At 57.6% G+C, this 27,522-nt stretch overlaps 2 protein-coding genes across 2 annotated transcripts in view; one reads left to right on the forward strand and one right to left on the reverse strand.

Moving 5' to 3' along the window:
* LOC104377134 (syntaxin-binding protein 4-like) overlaps positions 1-12,759 on the reverse strand; it is a 46,315-nt gene extending 33,556 nt beyond the window's left edge. The window contains exons 1-2 of the mRNA XM_086622459.1: positions 12,698-12,759; positions 391-464 (exon numbers count right to left, since the gene is read on the reverse strand). Of these exons, the coding sequence (XP_086478585.1) occupies positions 391-464; positions 12,698-12,759 (136 nt within the window). The remainder of the gene's footprint in view (positions 1-390; positions 465-12,697) is intronic.
* A 7,028-nt stretch (positions 12,760-19,787) lies between these two features.
* PPL (periplakin) overlaps positions 19,788-27,522 on the forward strand; it is a 28,211-nt gene continuing 20,476 nt past the window's right edge. Inside the window, exon 1 of the mRNA XM_086622512.1 lies at positions 19,788-19,849. Coding sequence (XP_086478638.1) covers positions 19,788-19,849 — 62 coding nt within the window. The remainder of the gene's footprint in view (positions 19,850-27,522) is intronic.

The raw sequence follows: 27,522 nt of genomic DNA on the forward strand, positions 1-27,522 counted from the left end.
ACTTCGGATTTTATTTATTTTTTATTATTACAATTTTTTAAGTTTTTCTATTATTATTTTACATTTCAATTTATTTAATTCAGAATGTTGCAGAAAGCTTTTTTTCCACCCTATCCTGCTCAGGGGATGGGCTCCAGCCCCAGGGCTCCTGCACAGCTCTCAGCACTGTGGTTGCTCCTCATCAACTGGGAATTAATCAGGATTTTGACCTTATTTTAACCTCCAAGATGCCAAAGGTGCCATCAGATGCTCGGCACAGGCACAAGAATTTCTGTGAGATATCGGACTTGATATAAAGATGCATATCACGACGCAGGTACTGGGGACTGGGGGGGATGTTGGAGCTTCCCCAGCCCACCCCGATGTCCCTTGCAGAGGCTCAGTACTCACCCAGCCCATTTGCACAGTCGTAGAAATCGAAGCAGTGCACGGTTCGATCCATCCCGTACGGTCCCATGAGCGTCCTGGGAGAGAGAAGAGAAGCATCTTTCTTTCACGGGCTAAAATAAAGGGACACACGCACACCCAACCACCACGAGGACATCCTTCCCACCGCCCCGGCCGCTGCCCATGGAACGACGTGGACACACAGCTTGAGGGACGTTAAGCCCACGTTGGCAAAAAGCAACCCCCTCCCACCCCCCCGCCGACGTTTATATACCGATAAATGAGAGAATATGTGCAGGGCTGGACATCATCCTCCCCACCCAGCAAATCTGATGGGCCTGTCTGTGATTCATTACCCCAGATTAACGGGGCTGGACAGCTGTCCAGCTCCCGGGAAACGAGATCAGAGCTCGGACCAATGTTCCGGGAATAAACCAGGTTCATGAATAGAGACAGCCAGTAATGAAGGCAGCCAGGCACGATCTGCTCCCGAGGCTTTGCAACGCGAGCGGTCTCCGTCCTTCTGGCAGGGGGTCTGGAAAAGGAGGATGGAAGATCCGCCGAGTCACTCCACGTCCCTGCCTCGCCAGGTGGAGGGTGGGAGCTTCTCATCACAAACCGAAGTGGGTGGAAGAGCATCGTACACCTGAGTTTCCCCCATTCCAAGTAGCTCCTGCCCCACGGCCTCCCCCTAAACACCTGCTGGCAAGATGGGTGTCCCAAATAAATGGCACTGAAAGCTCCACTCGGCCCTATTTGGGGACTCCAGACTCCAAATGCAGGACCACCGGTGCTTCTCCTCCTTGGGTGGCTCCTGGTGGTCACCTCCATGAGGATGGGTGGACCTCGACCTGACAAACCCAGAGCCAGGTGAAAAACCAGGGGTGAGAGTCTCCTAAAGCACTCCACTTCCTAGGATTTAAGTCACAAGAGAAAAGGAGTTTCTGAATCCATATCAGATCCTAAATCTGGACGCAGCTGAGGAGAGACAACACCATGGGGCACAACAGGCTCCTCTGAGTCCAGCGGACGCAGGAGAGGAATAATCCAAGGGCACTCCTCCTTTTCAGGCATCCAAAATACTTCTCAAAATATCAAGCTATTCCGCAAAGCCAGTAACACCCACCTCTAAGATTCAGAAAAAGCTTTTTCTCTTCGTTAAACGTTTCCCCCCCTTGATATTCTTGCAATGTTTCATGCATCCAAGAGACTGGACAAACAACTGGCCACATCTGGCTGTCAGAAAACAGAGTCTGAAGGTGCCCCAGGAAGCCAGAGCAGCCCTGAGCCCAGACTGGTTCAATTTACCATCCAGGATTTTCAGGGTATTTTCGGTAAATCACCGCGGAAACTCCACCACGAGTGAACAGAAATAGCTCAAACCGGGCTGAAACGCGACGTAAGGATGGAGGTTTCGGTAAAGCAGATGCCTACTTGATACGATCAACTCTCATCCCCGATTGGAGGCACGCACGGCAGAGCGGGAGCGAGCCGCGCTGGCACCGGAGACGCAAGAAACCCAACCGCAGGCACTGGTTGTGATGTCCTCGGGTCTTTCTGCTGCGTGCCAGCCATCCCCACCACCGAACCCCGGTCCTGGAGAAGCCGTAACGGATCGCCGTTGGCTCTCTAGATGGCCGTGGTCACCGGGACCCCCGGGGCTGCCCTGGACCCCCTTCCCCATCCCTGCCCTGGCTGTGGGGGGATTACCTGCTGATGATGATGGCTCCCTTGTAAAGCACAGAGACGACGGGCATCTTGCCGGCGGCGGCAGCCCAGCCCTGCCAGGCGCCAGCCACTCGGATTCAGCAGGAATCTGTTAAAGCGATGGGGAAAAAAAAAAAAAAAAAAAAGAGGGCAAAAAAAAAAAAAAGGGCGGGGGGAAGGGCGGTCGGAGGGGGTCACGTGGTCTCCCCGTATGCATGTTAATTCCACCCAACATTAACACAGATCCGCTAAAAAACATCTCCAACTTTAGATTAAAGCTTACGCAAGCCAAAGCCAACACGGTCCATCGGAAGTGCCTTTCCCGAACGAGCGGGGAGGGAGCTCCGGCAGCCCCCCGAGTAGGGCGGTCGCCCTCACGTTAACGCAACGGGGTGAGTGTTTGGAGGCACCCTACTGCACATCTTTGGGAACAGCCCCTCCGGGGGTGAAGGGCAGCGCTCGGTGCAGGACACACGTGCTCACCCTCCCTGAAGGCTTAAAATCCGTAGCAAAGCTTTGGAAGTAATAACAGACTGTAGCACTTATGGGTTTAGGGGTTTTGGTGTTGGGTTTGTGTTTTTTTTTTTTTCCTTTTAGCATCTTTTCCAGCCCACAGCATTTTCTTCTTAATACAAAGCAAGTTCAGCTGTTCTGCTGTCCGTTGGGAGGTCAGAAGTACGGTTTGCCTTCAAAGTGCCTCCTCCACCCCTGTCTCGACACACGTCACCCAGTCAGAGGAGCAGCGTGAGCCTCGTTTTGTGGGACGTGGGGATGGAGGGATGAACCGAGATTATCCAAGGTTGGCCAACGAGCAGGAATGGAGATGGAACAAGCCACCTCAGGGCTCGGCAGGAGGAGGGCTGTGACCTTGGTGGGCATGGTGTGAATCATGAAGAGAAATTCCCAGGGAACACGCTCCCTGGGAGGAGGTGTGGGAGGACACAGGTCCGTGAGAAGCTCACAAAGGCATCCTTTTTTCCCCAAAAACCATATTCTGAGCGGTGGACACATCCCCACCAGCTCTGAGGGACAGCTGAGGTCACAGGTAAGCTCTCAGCCCTCCCTCTGCCAACAAGGCCTTTCTCGTGCAGCTCCCACAGCATCTCTCCTGGTCAGGCCCCATTGGTGGTACCAGACCTCGTTAGCTGAGCATCAGTCCAGCTCGGCGGGGGATCAGATACGGACGCGCTTGCTTGGCTCTGCAAAACCTTTGCCACGTGTTTCCTCGAACCTGATGTCATCGGATGTTACTTTTCCCATGCATGAACGACTAATTTTATTAGCAAGAGCTTCCCCAATGGCCGTGTGAAGCCTTGCTGGGCAAGTTCAGGGGGCTTTAAAATAATGACAATGTAAAAAGTTTTCCTGCATTTTAATTGGTTGTGGTTTTTTTTTTTTAAAGTGACTTCTGTTTGGGGGCACTGAAATTAAATATTAAAACTCCAAGTAGACTAGACCTTTAGGTGGCCAAAACCCTTCTGAAAAATGAATTAATTTAGCTGCAAGATCAAAATTTGGATAAATAATGCCAAGTAGTAGACATCAAATGTAGACCCATCTGATGATAGATTATGGACACCCCACCAAAGCAAGACACACCTAGTTCACGTCTGCATGAAGGCTTTGGCCAAATCAGACTAAGCACTAGGGGTTGTACATGAATCCTCACAAAGCTACTCATCCTCACCGCAACCCCGCGGCGGGGCGATGCTTTTTCCTCTGCCATCCCTCAGACGATGTCCAGGGCACAGAAGGCTGAACTGGTACTAAGTGACCTGCACTGATCTCCATTAAGGCAGGAGGGTCCAAGCACCCGGTGAACACCAGCTCTGGTACTAAGTGACTCAGTCAAGGCCAGCCATGAAGTTTTGTGGCAGAGCAGACACACGACTGCAACTCCCCCAGGGTGCAGTAACCCTCCGTCCATATCTGTTCTCCTGCGACGGAGAGCTGGTCCACACCAGGGCACAGCTCCTCAAGGGGCAGGAGTGCCTCGGCACCGTGCCCACCTCGAGGTGGTCTTTTTCAGCAGCTCAGCTGCAAGCAGATGCCTGAGCAGCCCTCACCCACCGGCCTTCCGCAGTTACACTAATGGTCATACGCCAAGTCCTCTAACGATCATCCCAGTCACAGTAAGAGATAATTTCCATCCCTTCATCAAAATTCAACATTCAACCTTGTGAGGTCCTTTGAGACTCTGCTAATAAATTAATTCACAGAAGTACCCCTTGGAGTCATGGGCCAGAGCCTTGGCTGGAATAAATCGGCACTGGTGAAGGTGGGGGATAGCACAAGTGCTGGAGGCAGCATCAACAGGACAATGTGACCTCTCTGACCAGCTTCAGAAGTGCTGTAGGAGAGCTCGCTGGAGCCAGGCCAGCCCAACCCAAAACGTGCAGGCAAACGGGAGAATTCCCCTGCCTGGCAATTCAGTAATTCATCCGCTTTGGTTTCTGCATCTCAGGGAACAATTTCCATGCTCAATGTTGAGCAGACATATGTTTGTTTGGGGTTTGGGTGCTCAGCACCTTTGAAACCAAATCCTTCAGCAGTCCAACCATGGTCCCACCAACCATGGTCCCACCAAGTGCTGCCAGCTGCACCTGGAGCCACGCTCACCCTTCCCTTGTGCCGATGCTTCATATGGCTGGGTGGGATGTCGCAATAAACCACACGTTTGTCTGTGAGGTGGCGAAGTAAATGCAAATCAAACCAAAGAGGCCCTCAGGGAAGAGGAGCAGAGCTCAGCTTCCAAGTTTATCTCCAAACCCTCAGATCCTTGACTCCATCCTCCAAAACACAGACTGACCCTGGCAAAAGCATCCGACACTGATGCTCCTCCTGCCAATTAACATCTGTCTTACTCAGAAAAGGTTTCAGCAAAAGAGCTTCAGAAGTGGTTTAGTGTTTTAAAACTCAGGCTCATGTTCAGGAAGGGTTTATAAGCCACGTACAACCTGCCCAAGTGTCCTGCTATGTATAACCAGTGTTGAAGGCAAACAACCCACTGGTGAAGGGGATACACCATATACTCAAGCTCTTTACTGAGCTGGGACCTCGCTGAGCAACTCAAAGCAAATCCATCTGGAAAGCTCAGGCTTCTTATCCCAGGGAACCACCAACGAGACTTTACACTTTTAAATAAATGAGTGAACATGAAGAACATGAATTAAGTACAAGCTAACACCGCAGGGCTGGACAGCGTATGAACGTGGGCTTAACTTGCATGTCCACCTCCTCGTTGACTGCTCAGAAAATGAATTTGGAAACTTATTGTGAAAATGGATTTTTTTTTCTATGTAAAAAGTTATTTTTGCTTGAAAAAAATATTTTTAATACAAAAAGTTGAGTGAATCTGTATCAGTCAGCTTTACTTAGCACTAACAAGTACGAGCAGGGGTGGGTGAAGCTGAGTGGAATCAAAATAAGTCTCAGAGCAGGACCATAAGCAGGACCATAAAAAAATGTCAACAGCAAAATATGGCACAAGTCAGGTGCTCTGCCGATAACGTTTTTCTAGGATATCACGAAGGGAAAAGTGGGGGAGAAAGAAACTGGGAACGCTGGGGAGAGGCACTGAAGGGGAGTGGGTTCCCTGTGGCTCTTCCCCATCCCACGGCAACCAGCTGAGCTGCTCCTTGCTGGCCAGGAGCGAGGAGGTAAAGCAGGTGGTTATTGGGACTGGCTGTGCCCTACACACCATCCTGATTCCTCCTTCTCCAGGGCACCTCACCTTCTCCAACCCATCAAACTTTGGCCACTGCCAAGAGGAAGCAGGTGGAGAAGATGGTGTCAATATATTTGTCTGGGTTTCAGAAAGAAAAGAGGGGGAAAGGATGGCTGCAACAGGCACAACCGACAGTAAAGTTATTTTTTTCCTCACCATTCAAGTCTTCTCCTGCCCTTCCTACCCAGACTACCAGCAAACAGTGCTGGCAACAGCCCGACAGCAATAGGTGGACATCGTGGGTTTAATGTCATTGGGAGCATTGGCACCGCACGGTCAACATGTGGGCAGAGAGATGTCCACCAGAAAATGCAAAATTACTTGGGAAAACATTGCACGAGGCTCATCTCTCGTGATACACACTTCCCTTGGAAATTCAGGGGTTCAGTGACTGCCCTCCCCAGCCAAACAGCCCTTTGTGGCCAGCCTGCTCAGCTAGTGGCATCTCCAGGTCGTGCTAAGGCCATACAAGCAAAGAAATAGAGCCTTCGGTCTCCTCTGTTATTTCATCCTCAACGTTGAGGCTAAAACCCAGGCACCAATCTTTTCATGCAGCTTGGCCTCAGCGCTGACTGGTGGCAAAGGGACCTGGAAGGCTTGTGCAGCCCAAGCCATGGCCCACGGAGCTCCTTTGGCAGGTGGAAAAGCCACCTTGTCTCAAACTAGACCTAAAGAAACATCTCCAGCACATCAAAGGAGGTATCTGTCTGCTGGCGGGACAGCCAAGAAGCCAACTCCACCACTTCCCCAGCTGAAGAGGGCTGGCACGTGTCGCTGTGGTGGAGCAGGGCTGTTTGCCCCAGGACACACAGCACCTCTGGACCTTCAGGGTGTTCGTTTCCAACACCTCCGTGAAGGTCCGCAGACTCCATGGGAAGGATGCTCTCTCCTGCTTCTCTCCCCCTCCCACCTCGAGTTTTCCTGGCAGCACATTTTAAATTTGGATTTTCTCCTAAATACAGTTACGCAATCCTCCCTGCTCCGGCCAAGCTGTGGGCTGCCTCCAGGCTCCCTCCCCTTCCATGCCCAGCGCAGGAGATTTCCATCTTCTCGCTTTAGAAAGCACCATTAGGATCAGAGACAGAAAGTCATGGGTTGGGTCAGGATGCAACAAAATCAAAGGGTTTCTTTTCTATCCAACAGAAAGTCACGAGCAGATGCTATTCACCACCCCCCCCACCAGTGTTATTATCCGCCTCTCCTCTACGTGTTGGTCAAAGGACCTTTGGGACAAGCAGCCTTTATCCCGCCTGTGGATAAAAGGCCCTTCTGCATTTCTTCCTTACTCCATCTTCTGCCTACTTTGGCTCCCGCAGTGCCCGTGCCCGACCTGGGGCAGCCTTCGCTGGGTACCTCGGCCTCAAACCCCTGCGCTCCGCACCGGCCAGCACACACCTCTCCTCTTCCCCACGGCGTCCAGGGCAGGACCACGTCACAGCTCCAGGCGGGATCCTGAGCATGAAAACACAGCGGCACAGGGATGCCAGAGCTGGGGATGGCAGCATCGCCGAGCCTGCAGGGAGCCTCTGTGTGTGGCTTAGCAGAGGAACGGGGTCTGAGCAGCTTTGTGTAGGTGGGAATTAGAGGTGGAAAGACATCCTGCCACAGCAGTGAGGTCTGTCCGAGGGATTTCGGCTCCGGAAGGCAGCAGTAAGAAGTTTTGAGGTGGGAGGGTGCAGCCCTCGGCAGGGCACCGCATTACAGTCCGTGCCCGTGTCCCACCAATGCCAGGAGCCGTGGTGGAAGCAAAGGGCTGCCCTTCATGTTGAGTAATTGCTTAATAATGACATTTGTTACACGACAAAACCAAATCAGTGTAGGCTGAAGGGGCATTTACATCTGATTAGAAAACAGAAAAATGCAACCGGGCTGCTCCCAGAAACAGCTACAAAGCGTTGACAAGAAGCCAACCCAAATAAGTTGGTGGCAATGGAGCTAGGAAGCAGCTGTGCATTGTCCACAGGCATGGCACGGCCCACATCGTTTTCCGAAATATCACCCGTGGAGTCGCTTCAGATGAGCTCATGAGATCGGTGATGTTCACAAGCAAGTCTGAACAGACGAGGGAACAAATCAAACCGAGCTCATGAGATCGGTGATGTTCACAAGCAAGTCTGAACAGACGAGGGAACAAATCAAACCACGCTCACGAAATTACTGGTGGAGAAAGCAGGCAGGTACTGCGGGGAGCACCCAGGGACCAGCAGCTCTGTGCCACCACCACGGTGCCCTGGGCATCAGCAGGTCCCCGGCCACCCACCCACAGCCAGAGGAGTGGTAGCAGAAGAAGCAGCTCATCCCAGCTCTTCGGGACACAACCTGTGGAGAAAGCTCATCCCCATGAGCCCTGCTGCCAGCAGTCACACATCTTCTCCAGCTGCAGAGGTCAGAGGGTGGCTCCTGGGGACCATTTCGTCTCCCCACTCCTTGTGGTAGTGAGTCACCCTTCACTCCTACCCAAACCAAAGTCTGCTCATTAGTCTAAAGACGGAGAGGTGACAAAGCTTTAAAGCTGAAGTGGTTTTCCAACATTTACTCCCTCCAGCTGTTGAGGGAAAATACCTCCACCTGGGCTGGATGCATCTCCTCACCTTTCAAGAAGAAAGACCCCCTTCTCCCAGTGCAACTGCCCCACATGCCAGCATCACCCGGCCACCAAGACTGCAGGCAGGTGGAGATGCCACCTCTCACTCCTGGCCCGGCTTTTCCCTTCTTCAGCCCCTTTTATCACCCTCCTTCTGTTTTCTGGAAAACTTCACCCTGTTTTCCAACATCCTTCTCAGCCAGTGGATTTCTTCAGCAAGAAGGGTTGATCCCTTGAGGCCCTGAGCAACCAGATCTAGTTGGAGATATCCCTGTTCATTGCAGGGGAGTTGGACTAGATGACCTTTGAAGGTCTCTTCCAGCCCTAACCATTCTATGATCCCAATGAACCTTTGCTGTCAGGCCCCTGCTGCCCATCACCTACAGCCCACCCAAAAAGCATGCATCAGCTTGTGGTGGCTTGGCCCTGGCTGGACCTGAGGTGCCCACCAAGCTGCTCTGTGACTCCCACTCCTCAATTGAACAAAGGAGAGAGATATAACGAAAGGTTTGTAGGTCGAGATAAAGACAGGGAGAGATCACTCATCGATTACCATCATGGGCAAAACAGACTTGACTTGGGGAAATTAGTTTAATTTATTCCCAGTCCCATCAGAGTAGGATAATGAGAAATAAAACCAAATCTTAAACCACCTCCCCCCCACCCCTCCCTTCTTCCCAACTCTACCTCCTCCCTGCAGCGGCACAGGGGAACAGGGAATGGGGATTGGGGTCAGTTCATCCCATGCTGTTTCTCCCACTCCTTCCTCCTCAGGAGGAGGACTCCTCACACTCTTCCTCTGCTCCAGTGTGGGGTCCCTTCCCATGGGATACAGTTCTCCAAAAACTCCTCCAACATGAGTCCTTCCCATGGGCAGCAGTTCTTCACAAACTGCTCCAGTGTGGGTCCCCCACAGGGTCATAGCCTCCTTTGGATGCATCCACGTGCTCCAGCATGAGATCCTCCCTGGGCTGCAGGTGGATCTATGCTCCTCTGTGGACCTCCATGGAGTGCAGCAGGACAACCTACCTCACCATGGTCTTCACCACAGGCTGCAGGGAAGCCTCTGCTCCAGTGCCTGGACCACCTCCTCCCCCTTCTTCTCTGACCTCAGTGTCTGCGGAGATGTTTCTCTCACATATTCTCACTCCTCTCTCCCACCAAAGTCGGGCAGTTAGTTTTTTTTTCCCTTCTTAACTATGTTATCCCAGAGGTGCCACCACCATAGCTGATGGCCTTGGCCAGTGGCAGATCCATCTCAGAGCCAGCTGGCATTGGCTGTATCAGACATGGGGAAAGCTTCTAGTAGCTTCTCATAGAAGCCATCACTGTAGCCTCTCTCCACCACCAAAACCTTGCCGTGCAAACCCAATACACGAGTCAACTGAGAGTCAACTGAGAGTCAACTGAGAGTCAACTGAGAGTCAACTGAGAGTCAACTGAGAGTCAACTGAGAGTCAACTGAGAGTCAACGTTTTCTGGAGGTGCTTCTTGCCCAGTGAGAAGCAGCTTGGCCTGGCAGAGCTGGTGAGGCAGAGCTGGTCTCAGAGACCACTGGGGCTTAGAAAGGGGTCACGAGTGTTTTCCCCATGGATAGACCCCTCCATTGACATGCAGCTCTTCCTGTGCTGCTCTGAAAGGCTTGGCTTGAGGAAAAGGCAAAAGGGCCTCTTTAATTAGCCTGTCCCACAGTGATTAGGAAGAGAGGCTGTCTCAGGTGGAAGCAAGGTTAGGCTTGGTCTGCCAGAGGTTTTTAGGAAAGGTGTTTATGCCGGAGCCCCGTACCCAGCTGAGATAAGTGTCCCCCAACACCTGGTCCAGGCCAGGCCTCCCACGTACCCACTTGAGATTAGGATTAACGCAATTTAAACACAATCATGGGGGAAAGCTCGAACGACCTCGCTTCATTCTCACCCCAGCAGGACCAAGGCATGGTGGCATCTTGCACACAGGGAAGTCTTCCTCCCTCCTCCTCCTGCGAGGCAGGCAACCTGCCACTCTGCTTGGGGACTGACGCTGCAGCCCCGGTTTGGGCGTCAGCTCCTGCGAAGGGTTAACAGGATTATAAACCTGCCTGCCTTCCTAAATCCCCTGGGCTGCGGGATCGGATCGCTTATAAACTTATTAACAGGGGGTGGTCGCTGGTGGGGCTGTGGACCCCGCTCTGCCAGCCGGGCCACCGCTCTGTCCTTGGGGTCGGGATCTCCGGGTCCCTCCAGGAGCAGCACATCAATTAATTTCCCTAATTAGGGAAAAATGCAATAACGATGGCAGGGAACTCACCCAAGCAAAGCCATAAGAAAGAGGAGGGAAAGAAGGAGGGAAGGGAAATGGGTGAGTATAGAAAGATGGGAAAAACAGTATTTTGGGGAAAGATTTCCCAACGCAGTAGAGGCTGGCGCAGAGACTTGGGAAGAGCTTTGGTACATCCTCAAGCTGCGAACATCCCCGTGCTCAATCCCAGACCTCAGCACGCACCGTAACCACGGCAGCAATAACACAAAGGGGACGGGGGAAGCGCTGAGCCAGTCTTGCACCATGTCCATGCCCGGTGAGGAGCCAGCAGCTCGTCTGCACCCACCTGGCGTGGGCACACAGCATGGTCCGGCCACCAGCCACGACACCTGCCTGGCATCAACAGGCACCTTCGGGCTATTTTGTTTCCCACTGGGTCTGGCAAAGCTCCGACACAAAAGCCACCGTTGCAAAACCCGCTCTGCAGAGGAGCGAAGCCGTACCGGAGAGCCCGCGGGGTCCCGCCGGCATCACCACCAGGAGATGATCAGAGCTGAGCTGCCAGTCCCACCACGCACCCTGTCCGTCGCTGCCCCAACCCCGGTAATGCCAGGCGAGGTCCCACTGGCAGCTCCCGTTTATTTATTAAATTCCTATTTCAAACTCTAAAAATTAATCTTTTAATCAGCAGCAGAGCGGGGCCGGACTTATCGGAGCGCTGGGGAGGTGTTATCTCCCTGCCATCTGCTCGCCGCCCTCCGCCACATCCCGGCGGACCCACCGGGCAGCCGAACGCCGGCCGGCGCATCTGGCATCCGTCGCACGCGAGGGCTGGTCGCCCGGCACAACGCTGGCTGCCCCTCAGCCGGGGCTCTCCATCTGCATCCCAGCAGGCGAAGTTTTGACCCAAAATCCTGACATACAAGCAGATTTCTGATGTAGAAAATGGTTTTTGAGCGGTTTTGCCTTGCAAGTGCAGGGAAGCAAGGCTTGGCAGCTCCATGGACTCAGAGATGCCCAGGGGACCCTGGTGAGGCTGCAGACTTCTCCAGCGCCGCGATGCACGCCATGACCCCCTAACATCGATGGCACCAGCCTGGCAGCGCTCCCCAAAACGCACCCGGCGAGGCTGAGCCTGTCCTGCACTACCTCCTTCCGACCGTCAACAGATTCTGCCTTTTCTACACCCAAAAGCAGCAGGGAAGCATTGGCACAGTGCCCAAACCCACCACTCAAGTGAAGCAGCCATCACCCCAGGGTGCTGTCCCGTTTCCCCCCCACCAGCCTGCCTGCACCCCCATAGGGTGCTGCCCCCCCAGCCCTCGCTCCAATGACCTACTTCAGCAGGAGACGGATTGTGCCCCAGCAGCACCCACGGGCCCCGGTGACCGCAAGGGCTCTCTGTCCCCAGGGCGGGGGGACACCCAGGGTTGGCTTCCTTGCCTCTGCCAAACCCCAGGGTGGCCCCGAGAGCCCCCGGCGGCTCTGGATCCGCCCCACTGACCCCCAGTTAATCGGCTAAAGCCGCGCGCTCTGAACCCTGGCCCCGGCCGCAGCCGCCGGCACGCTCTGCCCTACATAGACATCTGCAGCCGCCCGGTGCCCGCCGTCACCTCCCAGCCCTTCCGCCGTGCCCACCGCCTGCCCTGCACCCACATGGGGGTCCCTGCTCTGCACCCACCTGCCCTCCGGATGGACACGATCCCTTTGGGGAAGCTGGTTTTGCTGGATAAGAGAGCCCAGCACTGGGACTGCAATGGGAGCAAGAGCACCCACAGCCTCTACAAGCAGCCAGGGTGCTTCCCCCAGCTGCTGCCTGCAAAATAAAGCCCCTTCCCCACCCCGGCCATTATCGGCCTCACCTGTGTGTTGCCCCACCCAAGGGAGCTCGGATGCTGTGGGACCCCTGACAGTCCCTGCCCTCCGGAGAGGGGCCACCAAAATAAATTGAATTAAACCCGAATGCACCCTCCCTCCGCAGGCTAACACCACTCCCGAAGACGGGGTCTGAGATGCCAAGCGGTGCTCCCGGCGTGGCAGCACCCTGCCCTGCTTACCAGTAAATGAGAGAAAGCCCATCGAAGCGCTCCAGGCCAGGGGGCTGGAGGTAGGACATCATCCGGGGCCACCCGTCCCCAGCGAGCCCTTAGGGCTGCCGTGGCCGGTGCCCGCTGCCAGGGGCCATGGGCTCAGAGCGCCGGCGGCCGGCACAGCTCCCCGGCACAGCCAGCCACATCTAATCCCGGCGGCGAGCATGTGATCGCCCTTTTCCCAGCTCCCCCCAGCTAAACCCTGCCGATGTCTCCAGTTGTGCCGCGCCAGCCGGGCACGCAGCGGCTTTGCGGCTGCCCAGGGGTGCTGCCATACGGCTAATTCCAGCCGGCGGGTCTGAGCCCACCCAGGGTCGGAGTCACTTGGTGAGTGCCACCACCACGAGACCCTGGCAAAGGGGTCCCATCACTGGCATGCAGCCATCTGGCAGGGTCCCCCTGCCTGGCGTGGCCCCAGAGCAATAAACCCAGCAGGATTTTAGCAGGATGCCCCCTCCACCCCCCTACCAGCGAGGCTGCCCCCTCGCCCTGCACCTGCAGCGGCGGTTAATGATGGTTACGATAATTAATGCCAGTTCTAATCGATGGTTAACCCGCCGCCACAAACTATTTAACGCCAAGGGCGGGCATCGCCCAGCTGTGCTGGGCTTCGCCATTTCTCATTATTATTAGAATTACTAATAATTCTAACTATGATTTAAATAATAGAATATATATTATTTAACATTTGGGGCACAATTCTTGCACGGTTTGGGTTTTTTCCCCCTATTTCAGGTCATTTGCTCATATTCCGGCATCCGAACGGTCGCTCGGACTATTGGAAGACGCTGGGAGCGAGCACTGGTGGGCGGATATAAACTATTTGAAGGGGGCGGGGGGGCTCATCTGTGTAAATCATCCCGGAGCAGTGGGGTCACCGCTGGCTCCATATCCAGTTGTGGGTGGGATGGATGGACAGCAGGACGAGCAGGCACTGGGACGGGGAGATGGATCCCTGGTTCCAGGTGATGGAAAAGACACAAATGAGCATCAACCCGCTGCGCGACGCCTATTTTATTTCTCCCTCTCCCAATCGGGCACGGTCCCACGGCACCAGTCCACGGCAGCCGGGATTAAGTGAGTCCCAGGGATTAGGAAATGCATCCGTCTGCCCTTGAGCTGCCAGGCCCTGTGCCCACCGCCCCCATCCCCAGGTGATGCCAGGACACTTGGGGACTAACCGGGGAAAACATGGAATTGGAGAGACGGTGGCAATCCGTCTGTCTGGCCGCCGCTGCCCAGCCCCGAGCCAAGGCGTCCTGCGGGCATCGGGCACGGCGGGTCCCTGGGGACTCGGTGGTGGTCGATGGCACCTCCAGCCAGGGTGTGAGCACCCATAGGTGACAAGTTGGGCCACCTCGGCCCTTGGGGTCAATGCCGTCCCTCAGCCATGATGAAGAGGAGGGAGGATGCCGGCGAGTGTGTTTGGGGTGCACGACCTTCCCCAGCCTGGGGAACCCCTCCTGCCGAGGGGTGCCAGCACCCGACGCTGGCGCGAGGAGAGCCGCCTTCTCCCAGGGCTGTCGCAACCTGGTGCGGGGCGTGAGCCCTGGGACCAGTTTCTGCTGCCGGGAGAGGACGGGCGGCAGGGTTTGCCGAAACCACTGGGAGCGGGCGGGTGTAGGGGTGCTGGGTGCCACGGCTGGCTCAGGGCTGGGCCGGCCTCTCCCAGTCTCACCGGTTGGGATGGTCCAAGGCGGTGTCACCCCGCTGCGGGGCAGGACAGCACCCAGGGGCCGCGGGGACGGCGAGGCCACCCCGATCCCGCCCTGGTGCCAGCGGTCCAGCTCCGCCGAGGTGCCCGGTGCCCTGGAGCATCGTTTCCACCTCCCTCCTCGCAGTTGCCAGGAACTCACAGGGACACCCCAAGGATGTGTCCCCCCCTCGCCCACAGCCCGGGGGGCGGTCACAACATCCCTCGAGCCGGGCCAGTGGGGTGAATCACAGAGACGTGCCGGGGAGCGACGCGCTGCCCTGCCCTTTCCTCCCAGAGCTTCCGCGCTGGCGGAAGCGGAGCATTATCTCCCGCACCCATGGGAGGCAGCTGCCCATGGGTGCGCTCTGGCTGCATATTTATTCAGATGCAAACGTTACACCCCGGAAATTCCCAGCTTTAACATCACGAGCCAAAACCTGCTGTGGAGGCTTGACCTTTTTACTCCCTCTCCATGGGTCCTGGGGAGCCTGTGCCAAGGCGGACGCTGCCATGGGACACCCTGGCCAGGACCTCGGCTGTGTTTGCCACTCCCCTGCAGGCACCAGGACCCACTTTGGCATCAGGGCTGCTGTGACGGGTTAGGGCAGCACGGGGATGTGGCTCACCACCGAGCTCCCACAAGACCAGGGCTCCCGCATGGGTGTCCAAGGCTGGAGCACCGTGCCAGGCAGGAGGCAGAGGGGCCACCTGGAGAGCCAGGAGCCCCCATCCCATCTCCATCCCTTCAGCAAACAGGAGAATAAGGCCCAAGAGTGGCTGTCACCACCTTAGGTGCAGCAGGTGCATCACGATCCCAAAATCCTGATGCCATCAGCCCCATTGTACCGTTCTGGGTGCCTTTCTGCAAGCCATGGCTGGGGGCATAGGATGGGGACCTGCCAAGCTGGGGGTGTCCTCGCTGTCCATCCCCCCCCAGCTTGGTGCAGGTGTGCCCCCCCATCCCTCCTCGATGCCCTCTGTGAATGCCACCGCCTGCTGCCTCCAGCCTGGCACTCCCAGCACCCCAAAGCCACCCCAGCAGCCAGTGACAGTGCAGCTCCTCTGCTCCGTACCGCACCAGGAGGACGAGGAAGAGCCAAATTTAATTTATTCCGAGCTGCATTTTCATGCCAAATGAGTCAGAGCGCCGGCCTCACTCAGCCTTTGTTTTGCTTGGCTGCCAGCACCGACTTTCGCTCACTGTTTGTTCAATATTTAACTCCCTTGATGGCACTTGGGCTTGAACCAGCATGTGCAGCAGAAAAAGCCACTTCCCGGCCTTTGGCTCCGCTTGGGAGTGATGCACTTGGTTTATTTTATTTATTTCCTGCAGCTCAATGAAGCCCTGAGTTTGGTCCTTCGAGCCACCGTGTGTCCCCCTTTTAAACAAAGCTACAGGGGTTGGCAGGGGCTTCGGGACGGGGCCAGAGCACCCGGAGCAGCTGGGCTGGCTGCTGATTTCGGAGCAAAACCAGCCTTAAACGGAGCTGAGGGAGGTTTCACCCGACGCAGGACCAGTTGGGAACGAGCACTGCTGCATTCCTGCGCACGTGGGAGCCAGCGAGAAGGAAGCAGCAGCGCAGAGGGGTTTCGATGCTCTGCTTCCCTGCGCCGTGCCGGCCACGAGCGGGGACTCCCTTTGCACCCCGGCAGCCAGAACCCCCCCCTCGACACGGGAGCGAGCGGTTCAGCTAAGGAGGGCTGTCAAAAAGCACCACCCAGAAAATAAATGAGGTTTTGGCCCATCCACTGTTGGTTTGTGTTCCACCGAGTGGCTCAGCTTTTGGAAGAAATTTCTGAATTTTCTGGCCCCTACCCTCCCATCCAAAGCTAAATCCTGAATTTCTTCATCGGGAAACGCCGCTGGGCTGAGCATCCCTGTGCCTGGCTCCTCTGCTGCGGCGGGTCCCCAAAACTCCTTGGCAGCCCAGGATGCGCCGGGGCCGCGGTGCCTTTTGGGGTGCAGGGGGAGGAAGACACCGCTGCCACGATGCCAGCTTAACCCACTGAGCCCCGACACCTTCCCAAACTAGGATGGGCTCACACAGGGTGGGACAACCGGGACGCAAAGGTGTCAGCAGGGAGCAAGACGCTGGCAGCCGATGCCCGTCCCGCACCTCTGGGCAGCAGGGTGGGCTCGGCCGGCGGCGCTGGGGCCGGCACGGGGTGGAGCGGGGCGAGCTTGGCAGGGTGTGGGATCCTTGGCAGGGTGTGGGATCCGTGCCTGCCCAGGGCTTGCCAGGAAAATGCAATCTCGTTGCATAAAACGTGCTCGTCTCCTGCTCCCCTGCCGCGGCAGCAGCTCGAGAGCTTCTCACCCAGGTTAAGACGACGTTGCCGCACGGCTGCCTCCGTCGAGGTGCTCGCCCCCGTGGAAGGGGCTCGATGGGTGTTTTAAGGGCTGGAGAGGAGTCACGGGAGCGTGGCTGGGTGGGGGGTCCCAGTAAGCTTCAGCCCGGAGCGTGGCTTCCCAAGGTCCCTGGGAGCAGCACCCCTGGGGCTCGGCGTCCCCCCACCAGCCCCACTGCCCCACAGTGGGGTCTGGCCCTGCTTGGCAGCTCCCCAGCCACGGCGGGGCTGAAGCCCCCAGCACGGGCTCCTGGCTGGCAGGACACCCCGACTTCTCGATGCTCAAGAGGCTTCAGAGGAGCCGGCGGCACCACCTCTGGGTACCGGCCTGGGGTTCACTGGGTCCAGCAGGAGCTGGGGGGGCACAGAGCACAGTGGGGAACGACTGCATCAGTAAAGCCACCAAAAAGCCCATTTGCAAAATAAACGCTGCATTTTGACAGGTGAAAATCCTTCTGGCTGAGCTGTGGCTCCAGCAGACGGGGTGCACGATGCTTTGGGCTGGCACCGGTGCCCGTATGAGAGCTGCCAGCACCCCAAACCCCAGGTCCCCGCAAGCACGCTGTGCGGTACGGCTTTGCACCGCGCTTCTGATCCCGAGCCAACGTAAAGGCAAAAATACCTGGGCAGTTTACATAAGACATAGTTTTCCACTACGACGGAGTTTCTCGCTGCCCGGCGTTTCACCCAGCGGCTCTCAAGGGCATTCGCACACAAAAATGAGCCGCGCCAGAGATGCGGGGAGATTAGGAGGATTAAGGCTGCAGAGCTGGCGGGGGAGAAGATGTAATGCAAAAACCCTCCGGTAAGCAAAGGCATTCCATCCCTAAACCCAGCCTCTGCTCCCCTTCGCCAAGGCTTTAAGAACGAGGGGGGCTCTGGGATCCGTACGGCTCGTGGGGGTTCCCGGAGCACCCAGGAACCTGTTGTGTCCCTCCCCAAAAAACACGGAGAAAGCCTGGGCTGCTCCTTGGCCCGCGGGGATGAAGTGGTCCCAGGGGGATCAGGTGAACGTTCTTACCAAGGAGATTCTCACAAATTGAATCTGTTTGGAAGGAAAAATTGTAGCTGGGCACCCTGAAGGCAAAGCTGTAACCTCAGTTAGAGTCACACCAGAGTCGTCACAGCTGATAAAGCCCAGAAACTCGGCCCAGCAGCCCCAGTCCAGGCTGTTTCGGGGCTGGTGTGGGAGAGCTGCCACTGTCAGGCTGCTCCGGCATCACTCTGTCACCCCCCGGCAGCGGACGGGGAATGAGTCTCATGGCACGGTTTCACCCCACGGAAAGCTGGATCCTGGCAGGACCCTGCCAGGACACGGCACCACCAGATCGGGCTTTGGCACGACCCCGGGCCCCTGCGAGCGGGTTAAATATGTCTCTGTGCACCAGAGGCTTGAAGATGCTCGGCAGGATGAGGCCATGGAAACACAAAGCGTCGCTATTTCGCAGGGTGGGAGCGCGGCTCTGAGCAAGGTCGAGGCTCCACAGGGCATCGGCTGCGGGTTTCAGCCTCGCATCCGAGCTGGTTTCTGATGCCTAATTCCCCACCGAGACGCAGCTGGCAAAGCTGGGGCGTGCGGTCAGACCACCCTGGCACCACAAGAGCCTCCAGCAGCCTCCCCATCGCGTGCCAACGCGCTCAGCCCCATGAGGAAACTGCCTCCCGCTCCCCGAAAGCAGCTGGGAGGCCAGTCCACGCTGAACCAGGATGGGAGAAACCCTCCTAGGAACACACGCACGCACACACACACACTTGCCTTGTGCTGCCGCTGCCAGGACCCCTGCAGCCTCCCAGCACCTTGGGCAGGCGAAGCCGGACCCGTGCGGGAACGTCTCGCCGGCCAAAGGGCTCCGCGCTCTCTAAGGGAGCCCGGGACAAGCCGCTCCGGAGACGGGGCAATCCGACATACGTAGGGGATCGGGATCAATAGGTCACAGCGTGCACTGACTTGCCCCCAGAATGAAAATCAGCAGAGGATTTGGGGCTGGTGGGGAAGCTACAATCAGGTCTTTAATCCCACATGGGCACAAAATCCTGGGATAAAAAGGCCAGAGCTGGTCCTAATTGCTGGTGCTTGTGGATGTGTGAGCAAAACCTCTTAGGCTGCAGCAGGCCTGGGGGAGACATCTCATTGCCTTCCTGCTGCCGAAGCTCCCCGGGAGGAAGGGGGGGATCCCCCTGTGCCGGGGGGATCTGCCCCAGCACGGGCAAGGGCAGCACTGGCTCCGGCTTCCCGAGCGGGGCTGCAGGCCCCGGCACAGGATGCACCTGGACCTTCTTCATTTTTTACACCGAGGGTGGTGAGGCACTGGCACAGGTTGCCCAGAGAAGCTGTGGCTGCCCCATCCCTGGAAGTGTTCAAGGCCAGGCTGGATGAGGCTTTGAGCAACCTGGTGTAGTGGAAGGTGTCCCTGCCCATGGCAGGGGGTTGGAACTGGATGGTCTTGAAGGTCCCTTCCAACCCAAACCATTCTGTGATTCTAAAGACAGAAAACCCCCGGGAGGTGCAGGAGCACAGCGGAGGGTGCAGGGAGGCTGGTGGTGAAGCCCCCTTGGCTACCCAGGCCCCTCCAGCCTGTGCCCATCACCCCTGCCCGCATCAGGGCTGGGGGAGCCCCCCACCTGCTCCCCACCTACACCTTGACCCTGGGAGGGATGTCACGATTACCCCCGCACGTTTGGGGGGGGGGGGGGGGGGGGGTGTCCAGCCCTGCCGGATCCCCTTCCAGGGCTGGAACTGGGAGCGTTGGGCTCCACCGAAACCCGCCTGGAAGCCCGGGAGGCGCCGGGGTGGGATGCTGGGGAGGAGGACGGGACGGGACGGGCCGGACCAGGCAGGAGGCGGGCAGGAGGCGGGCAGGGGCAGGCAGGGGGCAGGGGCAGGGGCAGGGGCAGGCAGGGGCGGTGCAGCCCCGTCCCCGCCTCCCGGCGCGGCCCGGCCCGGTGGCGGTGCAGAGGCTGCGGGGCGGCGGCGGCGGGGGACGAGCAGGCAGGCTCCGGGCCGGGAACGCGATGCACTCGCTCTTCAGGAAACGCAACAAAGGGAAATACAGCCCCTCCGTGCAGAAAAAGAGGTGAGCGACCCGGCCCCGGGCAGCCCCGGGCAGCCCCGCGCCCAGCAGAGCTGCCGGCCCGGGGGTCCCGTCCCGCGGCGTCCCTCCCGGTGCCGAGCCTGGGGTGGGGGACCCCCCCGAGGTGTGGGACCCCCCACCCCGAGGTGTGGGAACCCCCCCGAGGTGTGGGACACCCCCCAGGTGCAGGACCCCTTCGAGGTGTGAGCATCCCCTCCAGGCGTGGGACCCCCCCGAGGTGTGGGCACCCCCCGAGGTGTGGGCACCCCCCCAGGTATGGGAACCCCGCCAGATATGGGCATCCCCCGAGGTGTCACCTCCTCTCCCAGCTGGATCCCCATCTCTGGTGGCGGGTGGGGGCACAGAGCTGGTTTTTACCCCCGTCCCCCCTCGCCTCGCAGTAGCAGCAGCTCCGGGGAGCGGGTTCCTTCCCTCCCCGGGCGTGTGCTGGGTTAGGTCTTACGGGGAAAAAGTCTCGCTGCCCTCAGCCTTCATCCACCCATTCCTTGGGAACAATTATTCAGTCGCTCGCCTTTTCCTCGGGTCTTTCTGGTGGGGTGGGAACGCGTTTTGGTTGTACTGGTCGCGAAAAAAAAAAAAGAGCAGCGTGTTGAACGCGCCCCGGGAAAGGTCACTGGTAAAAGGGAAAAAGATGTAAAAATTCCTCCCCTCCGAGAAGGTTTGGCCCCTCTCCAGGCTGCGTGGAGAGCAGGCAGCCCCCAGCCTGTGCAGGGGACGTTTTTCCCAAGAAGTGGATGTTAGATGGATTGGGAAGCGCGTCTTGCCTTTCCTGGAGGAGCTGGGAATTGGGACTTGCAGGGACTCAGGAGCACACGGAGCGGGATGGCTGGTGCAGATTGGAGCCCGTGGCTCATTCATCCCTCTCTGGAGGCACCTGCCCTGGCCGGTGGGCTTGGAGCAGCTGCCCAAAAATCCTCCTTTGGGAAGGAAACTGGGGAGCTGGTCCAGGGACTGGTCAGCCCAGAAGGCGCCGACATCTTCCAAGGTGGGGGAGCCCCCGGCTGCTCCCTGCCCACGGGTGCGGTGCCGTGGTGCGTAGGAGGGGTGTTCCCCGAAAAGGGAGGGTGCTGCCCCGGCACGGTGGGTGCTCAGGCTTTGGTATTTGCTGAGCTCCCTCTGTTCGGGCTGAGGCTCCAGCTTCAGCCCTGGGAATGGGCCCCCCCTCCAGCAGCCTGGCTGGCTCAGCAGGGCCACCCAGGCTCCTGCTCCCAAAGCCCAGGGCATGCTCTGCTGCCAGCTCCTGCCCTGGGGAGGGCTGGCAGGAGGAGACAGGGGTGGCACGGAACCCTCGGAGCAGCCTCAGCATGCACCTCCCTGATGGCCTCAGCCCCAGCATTCCCACAGGCGAAGGATGGTGTCGATACCCGGTGGCATTCCTAGTGTCTGGGGGTGTTCGTGAGAGGCTTGAAAATGAGAAACATCACACCTGGGTGGGCAGCTCAGGGCTCAGGGCAGCGCCAGGATGCTGGGAAGCAGGAGGAGTCAGCAGCTGCTGACCCTGGGATCCCCACTCCGGGTCCCTAGCGCTGCGCTCCGAGCCCTGCCAGCGCTGGGTACCCTGTTGCTCATCCGACGGCGGACGGGGCTCAGGAAGACAGTTTTCCCTCCGCCGCCCTGCCCGCGAGCCCAGCCGGCTCCGGGCAGGTGCCAAAGCACCTCTGCAGGCTTCGGGCCAGGCTGAAATCTGTATTTTTCTGGCTGGCCGGTGGCAGCCGAGGAAGCGGCGCAGGGCTGTGGCCTCGGGGCCACCCTCCCTCCCCGCGCCCCGACTGTCCGCGCACCTCGGGGAGGGCTGCGCTCATTAGCCCCAATTTGTTAATTTCTTGCGTCGGAGTTTACAAACATCTGTGAATCCAGGGAACGCTCCCATCGAGTGGAAACAGCCCCACCATCGAGCCGGGGAAGCCGGTGCCAGACCGGTTCAACAACTCGCTGGAGAAGGATTGCGAAGCAGCCAGGAGCTCCCGCCGCCCCGGCCCCTGCTCCGGGCGCTGCCAGGCTCCCAGCTGCCTCCCGTCCCAGTTTGGCTGCTAGAAAAAAAAAAAAAACAGAGCAACGCTGCGAAAAATCAACCGGCCGCCCCCGCCGTGAACAGGGAGGGAGATTTCGACACCGCGCACGGCCCGGCCTCGTCCCGCGCTTCGGCCAGGCTGCGCGGCCGCGGCGCAGGGGCTGCGCCTTCGGCAGGGGCTCGGTGCCAAGGTGCTGCCGGTGACCGAGCCTTCAAAGCGCGGCGGTGCCAGGGCAATGACCGAGCACCGGTTTGGCAGGCGTGTGAGGGTGCTGGAAGGTTTCCGGCAAACAATGAGGAGCCGGGGCTGCGAGCTCAGCTGATTTAGTCAAGGGTTGCCCAGGAAGAACCATCCTACAGCAGGTCGTAGCCTGACGAGGAGCTGCTGTGGGTCTTGGTGGCTCCTTCACCTTGGACAAGCCCTTCCCATGATGGGGGCATCTCGCTGAGCAGCATTGGAGACTCAAGATCTCCGTGAGCCTGTGCAGCTCAAGCCAGGCACTGTGATCTGCTGTCCTCCTGGCTGCAGGCACCCACCCTTCCCCAGCCCCAAACTGGCCCTTCAGCCTCCCACCCAAAGCACCTTGAAGCACACGGGCTTCCAGCAGCTCCTCCATCTATCCCCGAGCTGCCAGGGGCAGCGCAGTGCCCACACCCAGGTGAGAGGTTGGGGTGGCCAGGGACGTGCCAGGGATGCAGGTCCCCACGGGAGCCAAACCCCTCTTTGAACAAGGAAAGAGCCTCCACGGCGTGAGGCTGGTTGGCCCCACGTTGGCATTAGTAAGGCGAAAAGGCAGCCTGGGTTGAAGGTGTAGTAGGGCAACAGCGGGGAAAGGACAGGGGCGGCATTAAATCCTGCAAAGCTGCGATGGCTTGAAGACAGCTTGGTGCCGGGACCATCCTTGGCAACACCAGTTGGCCACACGTTTTGCCACGGCTCAGCTGGTGGAAAACCACAGCCATGCTCTGTGCTGAGCACCCCAGACCACATCCCCATCCATCCACCTCCCAGCACCCAGGCTTACTTCACCCCAGTGTGCAGGTGATGCTCCTCAACAGCTCCCCTTGATTTTATTTTTTCGGATGCACAAATCAGCAGGACCAGGGTCCAAGTCTCTCCTTAGGAATATCTGCTGCAGATCTGGCCTGGGCCTGCAGTCTCCAGGCTCAGCAGCCAGCCCCATCCAACCCTTGGCACGTCAGTAGATGTGTGGGCATCTCCCTACCTTGTCTGAGGAACGTGGATGATGATGACCACCTTTCTTTTGCCTCATGGACTTGGTTGCTTTGTGCTCTTCTTGCTCACCCCATCCCAGTAGTGTAAGGCTCAGCTTTGAGAAGTCGCTGCGGAGACTCACCCTCCTCCCAGCAGGAAAGATGTCCATGGTTGGGGTCGCTGGGTGAGAGCATCCATCCAGGAGAGCTCGCTGCCCTGGAACCCCGTAACGGGGTCGGGAGACCCAGTCCCGGTCTAAAAGGAGGTGCAGGCAGCTGGGACAGCCGCTGGGAGGGCTGACACCCATTTCTAGAGGCTGTTTTGTAAAGGGCCAGACAGCAGGTGAGTCAGGGGAGCTGCTGTGTGTTTACGGCGGCGCAGCCTCGCCATCGCCTCGCCTGGTTCTGCATCCATTGCCACGCGCATCACGCTCATGGATCACCACTGCTGCCAGGGAAGAGAAATACAACTGGAACGAGCTGGACTAAGCGCAGCGGCCCTGCTGTCCAGCTACGCCCTGACGTGGGGAGCTTGCTGGCACGCTGCTCCGGAGTTCTGAGCCAGATCTTAATCTCTCCCAAACCCAAATTACACCAGCCATAGCCCAGCCCTTTTTTTTTTTTTTTTTCCTTCTGCTCAGCCGCAGTTTCACTCCGGTGTCATTATAAGTGGCACAAGGGAATATCGTGCAGTGGTTGCTGTGGCTCAGGGAGCTCTGAGGGCATTTATAGTTCTGTGCCGTGGCCTTCTAGAGGATTAAGTCCCTCCTAAAGTCCGGTCTCCAGCAGCAGTGCCCACATGGGTATGGTTTTTTATGAAATCTGTATAAATGGAAATTAAACGGCGGCAGAATTGAGAGCAGCAGTAGGTGGTCGCTGCCGGATGCGCTGTCCCAGTAGTGGGATGCAGTAAGCAGGACCAGGATCGTGCTCGGACTCCATCCTCAACCCACTCACTTGGCCCTGGCCAAGCAGTCCCACCTGTGGAGAAGCTCCTGGCATGGGAAGGTTTCCCAGCAGGAGAACAGGGGCATGGCCAGTAGCGCTGAGCTGGGGGAAGGAGCAGGACAGAGCCCTTCCCATTAACCCTCCCAGCAAGTATCTGATTCACAGGACAAGCTCCCAGCAGGAGCTTTCCCAGGGATCGCGTTCACCTGGAGGCCTCAAACCTCCAGGAGTATCTATTGGAACATCCTCACTTTGGGGGATTAGTGAAATAGGCTCCTTGTTTAGGGAAAAAAGGGAGACAGAGAAAGTAAAAGGGATTTCCTACCGCCTGCCCGTGAGTGCAAAGCCAGGCTGTGAAGCTGTGGATATCCCGGAGATGCCGGCCTCGGGGAAGTCTGCTCCAAAAAGTGCAGTGGGATGCGGTAAGGGAGCGTGCAACCTATTGAGGAGAAAAAAAAATAGGAGTAGAGTAAAAAGGCCACGTTTTAGTAGCAAAGTTTCCGTATCGTGATAGTTATCATATCTGTCTGTTGAGAACCTCTCAAAAAAAAACTCCCATAAAACACAACGAAATCCCTAAGAGAAACTCCAAAACCCCAAGAAAGACCCCAAAACCCCAAGAAAGACCCCCAAACCCCAAGAAACGAAGCACCACCTGAGGTCACAATTGTGATACATGGATGAAGTGAAGTCTGCTGCAGAGCACCTGCCTCCCCCCAGCTCCCCAGCTGGCAGAAACCCGAAAAAACCCTTCCCATTCCTCATGGGAATAATCTCGGGTCGCTGAACCAGAAATAATGCATCTGCCAAGTGCAGCTTTTCCCGAGTGATATCATTTTTTCCTTCCTGATTAGAAAATGTTCAAGTTCTCCAGAAATGGCAAAGCTGGTTTTTCCAGGCTTTTTTTTTTTTTCCCCCCCATCATTTTTCAAACAAAGACTTATCTATTTTAGCAGAAAAGCTTTGGCTTTCCCTTCCCTCTGCCGCAGCCTCGCGTGTGCTGCCCTTCCCAGCTGGCCTGGGGCCAAATCCTGCCCTTCTCCCTCCCCAGCTCCGTTCTGTGCTCCAGCCATCCCCTCCTGCCTGTTTTTTGGCCCCGACAGCCCTTTGCCTCACCCTGCCAGCTGCTCCGTTCCAAAGCCCGGATGCATCCGCGGCTCTTCCCGGCAGTTTCCTGAAAGAGCTGTCTCCAGCAAATCCCATCCACGCACCTTTCCCGGGCCGGCCAAGGGATCCTCATCTGCTTCATCCATCACCTTGTGCTTCTGCATCTTCCTCCTCTCTGCCAACAGAGAGCTCAAGGAAGCTGACCTCCTCCATCCCCTGGTACAGAGATTTCGGCCAGGCTTTGGCTTTCCCAGCCGATCCCTTCGGCGCCCTGTGGGACACCCAGGCGGACACGGGGACCGCGCTCGTCCTCGTGTTTGATTAACACAGACCCAGCTGCGGGGGGATGGGCAGGTTATGAACAGGGCTGATCTTCTCGTACTGGTAATGTCCAAGTTGGTCGGTTAAGTCTCAGGAAATCATAGAATCACAGAACGGTTTGGGTTGGAAGGGACCTTCAGGATCATCCAGTTCCAACCCCCCTGCCACGGGCAGGGACACCTTCCACTACACCAGGTTGCCCAAAGCCTCATCCCACCTGGCCTTGAACACTTCCAGGGATGGGGCAGCCACAGCTTCTCTGGGAAACCTGGTCCAGTGCCTCACCACCCTCAGAGGGAACAATTTCTTCCTTAGATCTAATAGAAATCTCCCCTCTTTCAGTTCAAAGCCATTGCCCCGTGTCCTGTCACTACACACCCTTGTCCAAAGCCCCTCTCCAGCTTTCTTGTAGCCCCTTTAGGTACTGGAAGGTCTCCCCGGAGCCTTAAGTGGCGCAGAAATGGTAAGTATGCAGAAATAAACACAGAAATAAGAGATCTTCATCTCTTTTGTAAGAGAATATAATTATATTCTCTTTTTTCTGTATTTATTGCTGCACACTTATTTCTGCATTTCAAGCAGCAGGGGGGGTGAGCTGGAGCACACACCGACCTCCCCGTTCCCCGTCCCACCCGTGTGCAGCACAGGACGGGGTGCGGAGGAGCAGCCCCCCCCCGGCGCTGCGGTGGCTGTTTGGAGATCCAGCACCCATGGGAGGGTTTTCATCAGATGTCCCTGCACCAAAACCTCAGCGGGTGACAGTCACCCGCTCCGCCGCTGCCTCTGGCGTAACCCGCCGCAGTATGGAGAGAGCGAAGGGCTCCCGGTGCGCGCGCCAGGAAAGCGGGCGCTGCGCGGCAGAGCCGTGCCCACGTTACACCCGAGCGTGTCCTTGCTTGCTCGCTCCGAGCCAGCTCTGCCTTTCCTTTTCCCTGGTCACCCAGACACGAAGCGCTGCGCATCGAAGCAGTAAATTCTGGATTACCCAGCAAACCGTCCTCTCCGATGCAGGGAAATGCCATCCTCTGCCCTCCCTGTTCCCCCAGCCCCGACACCCGCTTCTGCTCCCTGCAGCAATGGGGAAGGGGCTGTCGACCCCTGGTAGCGCTGGGGCAGAGTCACCCTCTGCCCCCAGCCCCCCCTGACCCACGGGGAGGGATGGTCGTGGGCACCGCTGCCAGCTTGGGAACTGGCTGGCAGGCACGGGCAGCCCTGGCTTGGCAGCGGGGTGATTAACGGGGGTGATTAGAGCTCGTGGCTCAGACCGAGGGGAAAAGCAGGGAGAAGGGGACCAGGGGTTCATCCTCACCTGGACACATCATTCCCATCCCAAACCGGCCTGGCCGTTCCAGCAGCAGCACGGTGGCCACGGGGGATGCTCCCGGCCAAGCCGGTGCCTGGGTAAGAGGGTCAGGGGCATTGCTCTCACCGGTTCCCGGCACCCGAGGTCGGTTTCGCTGATGTGCAGCGAGCACCAAGGCCAGGCAGAGTCTCCAGGCTCAGCTCTGTTAGACCAGGTCAGCAGCCACGACTCGGGAAGCCGCGGCTGGGACACGGCGTTGCCACTGATCTCAGACCATCCCCGGCTTAACTTTATTTCCCCCGTGCAATTTAGAAGCTTCAGTCAAAACCAGAACTAGCAAAGCCCCAGTTCTCTGCTGCTTTTTGGGGAACCATAAATCCACTGGACCATAAATCCACTGAAACTCCAAAGATTCAGCTTTGGGCTTGCTAGAAGACACCAAGACCAAGGTAGGGAAGGTGGAGAGGAGCTGGCAAGTCCTGCCAGCTCTTCCCAAGCCCCGCTCAGCGCTGGTTCAGCTCCCAGCTACGGCAGAGAAGCAGCCCAAGCTCCCACCTGGATAATCGGCCTCTTCCACCCTCAAAGCTCAAGGTCGAGCTCATCAGGGAGAGATGAAGAAGGCTCCACGGTGATGCAGGAGATGGGGCCAGCTCTGAGCAACCATCATCTGAAGACAGATGGACACGTGCAGCGCGTTTTAGTCGCCCAGCTTCAAACCTCTTCCTCCCCACTGATACCCTCCGACGTTTT

Source organism: Tauraco erythrolophus, chromosome 17, assembly GCF_009769465.1.
Source record: "Tauraco erythrolophus isolate bTauEry1 chromosome 17, bTauEry1.pri, whole genome shotgun sequence".
Lineage (NCBI taxonomy): Eukaryota > Metazoa > Chordata > Aves > Musophagiformes > Musophagidae > Tauraco > Tauraco erythrolophus.